General features: G+C 47.6%; 1 protein-coding gene across 6 annotated transcripts in view; it reads right to left on the bottom strand.

The window, feature by feature from the left end:
- Positions 1 to 4,964: 4,964 nt before the first annotated feature.
- Positions 4,965 to 10,447, bottom strand: part of PPP2R5C (protein phosphatase 2 regulatory subunit B'gamma) — a 134,322-nt gene continuing 128,839 nt past the window's right edge. For all 6 annotated transcript variants that reach the window (XM_080931348.1, XM_080931350.1, XM_080931349.1 and 3 more), the window contains one exon: positions 4,965 to 7,071. In XM_080931348.1, the coding sequence (XP_080787474.1) occupies positions 6,940 to 7,071 (132 nt within the window). In that variant the 3' untranslated portion in view covers positions 4,965 to 6,939. The remainder of the gene's footprint in view (positions 7,072 to 10,447) is intronic.

Below are 10,447 nucleotides of genomic sequence, written 5' to 3'. Positions count from 1 at the left end.
TTTCATGAAGGGTAGTCAGAGCAGAAACCTAGGGAGAAAAACCATAGATGCTGCTTGGCGGGCCACTAACTTGCTTTAAAATATTTTATTTAGTTTAGGTTTCTTTTTTCTTTCTTTTTTTTTTTTTTTTTGGAGGGGTGAGGGCAGGTTCTAGGTCCTAGAACTTGTTCTGAAGACCAGGCCAGTCTCGAACTAACTTTTAAAAGTACATCCCAGAATCACCTGGCCATGGGGTGGCGTTAGCTTTCACCCAGTTACCAATCAGAACAACTCTTCACAGAAGGATCTGCAGAACAACCCAGTAATAATGACAACTACCCAGTGGAGGATGCTTTCTCAGGAGACTCTGAGATGTGCCAAGATGACAGTTAAGGATAACTAGGTGCCAGCCAGAGGAGGAGCTTGTCTCTTAGGAAGAGCTTTTTACACAGTTCTAGCAAACTGGGGACCACCTTGCAGAACACACTGGAGTCTTGCCAGTGATGGCTGGGACCACGTTTGACCAGACCTGCTTAGTTATACACACCTCTTGTCTTCTCTCTAAACCTCCTGTTAGTACTCTGAAGATAGACTTGAGGGGGAGGGGGGGATCAGCAAAGCTCATTTGTTTCTTTCCTAATGTGACCTCGCTGAATTTAATCTCCGCTTCTCCCAACCAGTCTCTTTGATCAGCATACTGAAAATGGTGGGCAAGCCTAGCTTTTTAGGGCTGCTGGGGCCCAGGTGCTGGCACTGTTCTCTTTTGTAGCATTCACAAACTCTACATAGTTTTCTGCTAAACACAAAGGCATCTCTAGTAAGATGCAAGAGCCCCCCTCCCTCTCTCATTCCCCCTCCACACTGCTCCATTCCTTTGTTGCCTGGGTCCTCATTCTCTTGGTTTCCAAGCACTTGCTGCTGGCCTCTGTGATGCTACAGCACCCTGGGTTACCGTGCTTCACGGCCACACACTCTTGGCCCTATATCTGTCTGCATGTGGAGTTTGTCACCTTAGCTTCTCATGCAGATGCATGCAGTTTGCCCTTTTCCCAATATAATACCACAGTGCCCACAAATCTGCTGATCTATATCCTAAGGCACTCCCTCAGCCTCCTCGAGAACCTCCAGTAGGAACCAGCCCTGTTAATAGCACTTGGCGTCAGTGTCACCAGCTGTTCCAGTTTCCTTAATGTTTGTGTTCAGTTCTCTGAGGAAAGTGTTCGTTTTTCATGTGGAGCAGTTCCTCAGCTCCTTCCTGACCAGTCTGTCTCAGTCCACAAAGTTATAATAAAATACCATAGACTGTAATTTTAACATTTTTACTTTTATGTGTATGGCTGTTTTGTCTGCCCCCTCCGTGTGTGTGTGTGTGTGTGTGTGTGTGTGTGTGTGTGTGTGCTGTGTCTGTGGAAGCCGGAAGAGAGCATCAAAACTGCAGTCACAGATGGCTGTGAGCCACCATATGGGTGCTGGGAATCCAACCCAGGTCATCTGGAAGAACAGCCAATACTCTTACTAAGCCAACACTTCAGCCCCAGAATGGATAATTTAAAATTCCTAAAAATTAATGATTTTGTCTGTATGAGTATAGGTGTGTGTGTGTGTGTGTGTGTGTGTGTGTGTGTGTGTGTGTTTGTTCCACATGCCCATGTTGGTTCTCTCCAGCCACACTGTAGGACATAGGGACTGAAGTTCACAAGCACCTCTACCCATTCCTGGGCTATAACAGCACTGTCTCTGGCTGTGTCCTCCTCTCCTCAGTGGGTTCTTCAGTCTCATTCCCAGAGGTTTCCATGTTCTCAGATGGGCTGACCACAGGCTCTGGATTCTTCTTGTTTGCCAGGGGCTGTGTGGTGTAGAACAGCTTTAAGTCAGGATGGTGTGCTTACTGATGAAGAGACCCCTGCACGCTTTATCTGTCGCTGTCCTGGGCCAAGTTCACACACCCCCCTGCACTCCATTCCTCTTGTGAGGGGAGCTGCTGGGAGACAGGTTAACTTTCCCCCAAAGGGGACCAACCTTTGCCTCCAGCTCTCAAAGGTAGCAGCTATGCCAGGACTATTCTGCCTGATAAGAAAGCTTTTTGTTCTTTTGGGGACTGGGGCCATGATGGTCTGATAATATAGTCTGGGTGGGGATAGTGGGGTGGTGGGTGTTTAGTGTCAGGTCTACTCCTGGAAGGGATGGATACTAAGACACAAATGAGCTTCCCCGGTGTACAGTCCTGCAGGTGGGTTTCCTCACACTACTGCCAGCCAAGGCCACCGCTGAAGGCCAGATGTGAACAGAAGGCAGCTGACAGCTATGAGCCAAGCCATCTCCTCAGTCCCAAACACCTACCTGCCTGTTGATTGCACTGTGGCTCTTCAGCTGCTGTCCAGAACCCGAGTACAGACAATATCCAACCGCCTCATCTTGCTAAGGCTTTCTAGGAGCATCTTATACCTAAGCATGCAGGGGGACCTCCAGGACCCGCAAGTCTGTTTAGCCAGACCCCCAAAGCCCTGGTTGCAGATAAGGGTGCCAGTGAGCACAGGCTTGCTGCAATCCCACAGCAGCGGGTCCTTGGCTTATATGGCAGGCCTTTGTCTTTCTCCTAACAAATGCATTCACCAAGGAATCTCCTGGAATTCGATGGCACTGAAATCAATCACTCAGTAATAACACTTACTGTTGGTTGCTTGGATCACACTTTTAATGCCAGCACTTGGGAGGCAGAAGCAGGAAGATACCTGTGAGTTCCAGGCCAGCCAAGAGTACACAGTAAATCCTTGCCTAACTTGTTCCCCACCCCCAACACTTACTGTACAAACTACTCCTCGTTCTAATGCAGCAGCAGCAGCAGCAACAGTTTCACATGGCTTCAGAGTCACCAGTGCGTGACTTTGTGGGCTGTGTGGTTTCAACATTTTGATTTTCAGGAGGCTTAGGTCTCAGTCTTATTTCCTGCTTAGAAGATGGCCAGTCTGCTCTGGCGATGATCCCTAGGCAGTGCTCACTGGAGTCACCTTACAAGCTTCTAAATGTTCTCATTCCAACCATGCTGTGGAGAGCTTTAACAGGAGTCCAATTATCCCCATGCGAATCATCTATAACATACATTTAACTGTGAGTGGAATTTCTGGTCATTTTTTAATGTTTCATGTTAGTAACACAAAGTCAGTGAGAACAGAGGCTAATGCGTTGGTGTCCAGGGGCTGAAATCTGGTAGAGCACGTCTGAACACTTTGCTTAAGTGTACACTGCAACAATATCCCTGAACTGAGAGGTGCTGTCCACCCATGCCCTCCTGTGCCCACGCCTCTTCCGGATCCTGGGGCCTCATGGAGACCTCATGGAGAGTTCACTGAGTGTCCATGACCACCCTACCTTCTGCACAGAGTGTCCATTCACCAACTTACACTTTAGTGTGTGCTTCCATGGCCCACCATCCTCATGATGGCTGGACTTGAAGGCAGTATTGAGAACTCTTGGCCACCACTGACTTGGTGACACCAGTTCTCAGGGATGGAGACAGAGAGCTTCTGCAAGCACTATGGTGGCACCAGTGGGTCTGTTGGCTGTCAGCCACAGCAGACCTCTGGCCAAGAGTTCCTGTGCCGTGGGGTGTTACCAAACATGCTGTCCTCCTCCAGTTTCAAGAGGGGAAACAGAGGCATCTCAAGTGTTTCCACCTGGTCTGAGGAAGCAGCGATACTAGTCACTACCCCAGACCTGGTATTTTTTAACCAGTGAGCTGCTTATGGTAAGGGCTGTTTTCCTCAAACACTTGCAACCAGCAGTCCAAGGCCCCAAGGAAGCTCCAAGGCCTCTCCTGCGTAGCTCCCACCAGAAGGGATGGAAATGCAGACATGTGATGGGGCCAGGGTCACTGACCCAGAGGGTACCCTTCCCTGACTGCAGAAGCATGGTTCAAGCACAGCCACAATGAGGATCTTCTCAGTCTGTTTTCATAGGCTTCCGGAACAGTGCCAGCGAGGAGCGTGATGGGCCAGCAAAGCCCTCGGCTCACAGCCCCAGCCTGTCTATCTACCCTGTTTGCTTATTTGGACATCAAGGCAGAACTCAGTTCAGTTTCTGAACACTGGATTCACATCCACACTGCCTCTTCGAAAAGCAAGTGTATGAGTTGAAAGCTGCTTCTGCCCTTTCTTCTTTTTTTGAGACAAGGTCTCTCTCTATGGTCCTGGCTGTCCTGGAGCTCACTCTGTAGACCAGATTTGCTTTGAACTTAGAGATCCGCCTGCCTCTGCCTCCTGAGTTCTGAGATCAAAAGTGTGTATCTCCATGCTTGGCACCTGCCTTTTCAACCAAAGAGGAGGTAGGGTAGCTTACAGGATCAGTGTCTGAGAAGGACCTAGACTAGCAGCTAACATACAGTTGATACTCATTGGGGGGACACAGGGCATCACCTGCTTCCCACCGCACGCCAGTGTCCCTGGAGTAGCTGGTCCCTGACCTGACAGTAACAGTGTGTTGGAACCAGACTGCCCAAAGCCATGGCTTAATTTAGTTTCATGATGAGCGGTAAAATTCACATGTTCTTTATTTGGTCCATATAATACACCGTTTTAAAGAGTTCTTTAAAATTAGATAAAAGAGCATATTAAATGGCAAGTGCATGAAGTCTTTCTTCATAAACAATGTCAAAACAAAAAAGTTTTGAATTACAAAATGTTAAAAAATATGTTGGTACTTAACATTTCATTAAAGCATAAAGTTACAGATATATCCTAAGGAAAAATAACTGTGCCACTTAACCTATTTTCGCTGTTTCTAGGAACTTTGTTTTTATTCTGTACATAGGACATTTTGTACAAAATACGAAGTCTACATTTTTTATTACTTATTACCGTAAAACAAAGATACAATGTATGTACAATGTTCAAAGGAAGCCATACAAAGCCACACTAGAATGACACTTGAACTGTGACATCTCTGGCGCACAGACACATTTTGGAAAAAGTGAAGGTACCAAACTAGAGTCATATGAAGAAAAACAGCCACCCGTTTATTTTTAACATGGTACTTTTTTTTTTTTCCAAAACCAGTTTGGTACAGAATCAACAGTGTGTCTTAACAATATACAAGTTGAACAATTAGCACAGGGAATCCAAGTACTAACTAGGGGAACCTTAACAGGTCAAAAAATTAAGTAATACTCTTGTCAAAGAAAATTAGTTTCTCTCAAAACATTTTTTTTTTTTTCTTTTCTTTACTGGCGAATGTTTGTCTTCAATAAAGAGCAGAAATAAAACCTAGACCAGAAAATATTCTGAGTGCTGAGCTTCGGACAATCACCCGTACACTGATAGCTTGCTTCTCACACAGGGCAAAGGAGCCTCTCGGGGACCTGTCACCACACACCGAACGCCCCATGTCAGGGTTATCTGAGACTCTACCAGCTAAAGACGAGAGTTCAAACAATGGGGGATCAAAACACAGAGACGCTGCTTTATACAATAAAAGCACCCTTTTCCCCTCAAAAGGAGAAGGCATCTCAACTTTTTTTTTTTTTAAATTATAGATTTCATAATGGTAAAGTGAATAGATACTTGTCAAGTCTCTCAGGAAGTGTTCTCACCCAAGTGGCTAACCTGTCCACCGTCAGCTGGGGCCGCCTTTCTGGTCAGCCACGCAGGCTCTCCCTCCCCGCCGTGCACGAGCATCAGCAGCCATCTCAGGGGACCCGGAAGCAGGCTCCACGGCTGCACCAGAGCAATGTCTGATTTCACAACTTTTTCATGGATACCCGAGACCACGATTAAAAAATCAGGTTTTAAAAGAAGCCACATTTTTTTTTTTTTGCCGTATCTTATGCAACAAGACATGTAACACTAAGTTATATATGTGCTGGAGACAAAAGAAACTAGTCACTGTTCAGAATGGCGATACACATCTCAAGCAGCTTTCAAGCAGGATAAATAAGTCAAAATACTGGCCACCCTGAGAAAGGAAAAAAAAAAAAAAAAAAAGACTAAGCACTAAGTTTAAGGATTTTTCTCCTCGTGCTATTCCATCTAAAACAGAAGCTTAATCCATGCAAGAATTCTGTGAAGCCTGTAGCAGCATGTGAGGACCAGTGGAAATGCAGACACTGCACTTCTCCTTGCAAGCTTGGTAAAGTGTGCTTTTTCCAACAGAGAGGCTCACGGAGGCCCACACCGCCGCAGACTGCGGTCAAGAGCCTGGTTGAAGGATTGTGTGTAAGTAGATGAAAAACTGATTCCGCAGATAAAAATATAAACGCATAATTCCAACACTGCGATTCCACTCAGGTGGACTGAGGAAGCACTTCTCAGAGCTCTCCTTGGCGCTTAGGTGGGACCCTGGCCTCTACCACAGACTATGGAATATGGCTTTCGGTAGACATTAAGGAACTGACATGATGAGTGTGCCATTAATCAAAGGAAACAAACACCTTGGGCGGTCCCAGTGCTGAGGACTGTCGGCCTCTTTTCCGGTAGGCAGCTAGAAAGTGAAAGCAAGGAGCCATCTCTGTGAGACCTAACCAACACGTGGAAACAATGTCAAGGGTTGAAAAGGCTTCGACAGGAGGAGATACCTTTTAACGTGTGCCTTTGATTTGAAACATGGTCGGTATTACCACAGAATAGCCATTTTAGCGCAACACAGGGCACACCAAGGGGACAGCCAGGGTGCTATTCTACAGCTCTGACTTTGGATCTCACTCAGGGCTGTGCTGTGGTGGTGACGACATGGTTGATGACACTGTCACCAACTCCCCCAGACCCCTGCTTGGCCAGCAGGGCCAGAGAAGCCACCATTGTTTGAACTCCTAATCTCGAGCTGAGGCGGATGCGCATTACTGCCTACAGAACGGGGTCGGAGGGAGCTTTGACTTCGAGTGGAACTGACTGGTATGGCACAAACAGTATGTCTTTTCTATAGCATCCAGAAGAGACCTGACAGGCCCAGCTCCGCGTGCTGCTCCAGACGCTAGCGCCCGTCCTGGGAGAGCAGCTCACTGGCTCTGCAGTGAGCTTCCAAGGCTTTCTCGGTGTGGGGGTCCTGAGGCAGCTCGGACTTGCGGCGCACAAGGGGGCGGTCCTTCTTCAGATCCATCGGTGCCTGGAATCACAAATGCAATGCGGTTGGCTAGGCACTAGGCTAACTGAGGAGGGCGTGCACTTTTGAGTTAGAAGTCAGAGGAAAGCACATGGAAACCAAGGATCACAGACGGGCCACGAGAAAGAAGCCCATCTCCCATTCGCTCAGAATCCCCTAAGCGCTGTGGAATGACTAGGGCGTAACTTGGTGGGCAGGGGTAACTTTGGTCTTCTATAATGTTAGTGTTTGCAGAGTTCTCCAGGTGTTACGACTCCCCTAAGTACCCTCCTTTCTCACAAAACATCACCAATAAATATCAGGACCCCATGTCCGTTACACATTTCAGAAAGGAGACCTTTTTGTTTTTTTTTTAAACAGAGAAAAATTAAACAATGAGAAACAAAATAGATTTAAAACCATAAGAGAGCTAAAATGTCTACAAAACTAAATGCTTTTTTGCAATAGTGTTAAATGTGTCACACAGCTGGAAGAGAAATTGTACCCAGAAAAGTTATTTCACATGGGAGTTTCTAACATTGAGTCTAAGAAATAAGACAATCTTTTTCTTTTCCACTCTCTTTCGAAAGTTTAGGACCCCCACTTTAGCAGGATTTAGACTCCGAGTGTGCATGTGCCCATATGTACATGTTTTGAGACAGGATCTCATTATGTAGCTCAGGTTGGCCTTTCCTTTGTAGTCCAGGCTGGCCTTGACCTCACAGCAATCCTTCTGCCTTGGCCTTCCAGGTGCTGGGGTTATGAACACCAGCCAGCATGCCTGGGGACAGAACTAACTGCATCTGTCAAGAACGGGACCAGAAAGGGGTGTCTGCGCTGAGCGGTCACTCAGCTCACAGGATTGCTGCTGTACTACCAAAGGCCACCTCAGCACAGGTGGCCAGTGGGGCTTTCAGACCTATATATACTGCTTAACCCCAACCGTTTTCCTTCCCACCCAGCATCTCCAACCAAAAGAATAAACCTTTGTGGTATAATCTAGGAAAAACCCAAACGCTTTAAGGCCCATCACGTGACTAGAGAAAAAACATGTGTGAACGGCTGCCCCGTGTGCAGATGTCTGGCTTACGCATGTGGAGAAAGCACGATTCTATGCTCTGGTAGAAACTCAAGCACCTGCCGGGCCACACACGGAAGCCTGCGTTTCAGAGGCTGGTGTTTCCTAGCAAGGGTGTCTGTGGATCTGCCTGTAATTACCTATAATTACGAACAGCAGCAGGTTCAGTGGCTGACACCAGGACTGTTCTAGGGCTGGCGCTAGAACCTGGACAGTCAACGTGGGGAAGGCACGCTTTTCCATTTCCCTGCCTGGAAACCAGTTTGAGACAGCAAATCTCACCAGTCCCCATACAGGGTGTCACCACTCACCACACCTGTAAGGGTGCATTTACTGACTGCAAAGCCCATGCTGGGTCCACATTCACGATCCTCCTGCCTCAGCCTCCCAAGTGCTGAGATTTGGGGTGTGTACCACCACAGCCATCACCTTAAGAGCGACTCATTGCTAACCCATCAGAAACTCAGGTAAAAGCCTACCCTGAATTTTATGTTCATCCTGCTGCAAACCAACATTTTAAAATACACGAGCTATGTAATTACCTCTGACATAGCCATGTCAGAAAGAAGAGACCCCTTAACCGAGAGACTATAGACAAGGCCCTGGAGCAGAACCAGTGAAGGTGAACTGGGAACTGGACACACAAGGGGCCTCTCTGCTTAGCCCTTCAAACAGAGGCAGGAGGCAGAGAGCAGACCACAGAGTAACCATGAAGGAAGCAGAGGCAGGGAAGAGTGAGACATCGCATAGATGGTGGTCTCGGACAAGTGAGGCTTGGGGGGAGAGGCTGTGCGGGCAGCATGCGGACAGGGGTGGGTGGATGAAGGAGCCAGGGGAGTGCTGGCTGAGACAGCGCTGTGTGAGCCACAGGAGCCTGGGCGCCCTGGGCAAGCAGCCTGAGCGAGAGAACACGGGCCGGCACACAGCAGCGTGTGCCTGCCTCCTTTACTCGGAAAGGCATTGAGCTCCAACTTGAGGACTTAATTTACAACTGATCAGTGTTCCTTTAGCTCTGTGTTGCCCATCACAAGCTGTGACGTCATGGAAAGAAGGGGAAATACTTCATGTTCCCCATGGGACGCGTCACGCCACGTCACGCCACGTCACGCCTTGGTAGATACAAAGCCTTAAGCGTATTCTATGCATTTTCCAAGGAGTACCTGCACTGCCCATTCCGTCTCTACACCTTCCTGACTTGCGTGGTTGACATAGCTTTTCTCCCGACCAACTGTTAAAAATGAAAATTGTAAACATTTTAAATGTCTCTGATAGCAACGGCATTCACATAAAACTACACACTTTTTGCCGGGGTGGGCGGATACTGTAAAGGGTTGCAAAAGTTCCACAGAAATCCAAACTGTGGTTCTAACAGGCGAATACATTACTGAATGTCTCCACCCCCCATCCCTCCCCATCAACCTTTCTTGGCAATTAGTCCCTGGCCCCCAGTTTCCTACAGCACCTCCCAACCTGTCCTGGCCCAATAGTCAAGTTTGTTTAAAGAAACAAGGAATCTCGGGGGAAATGGTGAAAAAATAAAACCGGGGGCCATAGAAAGTGTTCACACCACCAAAGCAGCCCAGACCTTTGTTTTTAGCCATAGCTTTATTTGCCTTCTGAGCTGGGGTTTTGCTATGTAGCCCGGGCTAGTCTCAGCTTCCAGAGTGCTTAGGACCATAGACCTGGACCACCGCATCTGGTACTTGGTATGTCTTCTGTCATAACCAAGAATTTCAGGAGGCTAATTCTAAATGTGCTCAAGCAAAGAAGAATTTATCATTTCAAATTGCCTACGGCTCAGGAAACCTTCATCTAGACAGCGAGACTCAACTGTGCACTGGCACAGTGGTTTACCCAGACACTCGACGATGAGCAGTGTTTACACTATTCTAGGTCCTGGGTTTCCACAGCAACTTGTTTTAGCTTTTATTCTTTCTCAAAGACAGGCTCTCCACTAGGTATCCCTGCTGGCTTCAAACTTAAGATTTCCTGCTCTGTCTCTACCACACAGAATTTCAGAATCACTTAGTTTCTGAGCCTGGGTTGACCTCTGAACTTGCTATATAGCCAGGGATGAACTGACATCTTGGTTTTCTTGCCTTCACCTGTAATCGGTGCTGAGGTTACAGGAGTGCACCAGCGTTGCAGGTTTGTGCTGGGCTAGGATATATCAGGTCTTCCTGCACCCTAGGCAGCCACTATGTGTGTATCCCAGGCTTGCCACAGGCTTGCCACTTTCTTAAGGGGAGAAAGCCTGCTGGATTCTAATGGCTAAGTTACTATGGGAAGAACCGACTTCCCTGTGCATGGCATCTCCTGCCG

Source organism: Micromys minutus, assembly GCF_963924665.1.
Source record: "Micromys minutus genome assembly, chromosome: 1".
Lineage (NCBI taxonomy): Eukaryota > Metazoa > Chordata > Mammalia > Rodentia > Muridae > Micromys > Micromys minutus.
The sequence above is the reverse complement of the archived record's forward strand: the minus strand, read 5'-3'. Positions and strand labels throughout refer to the sequence as shown.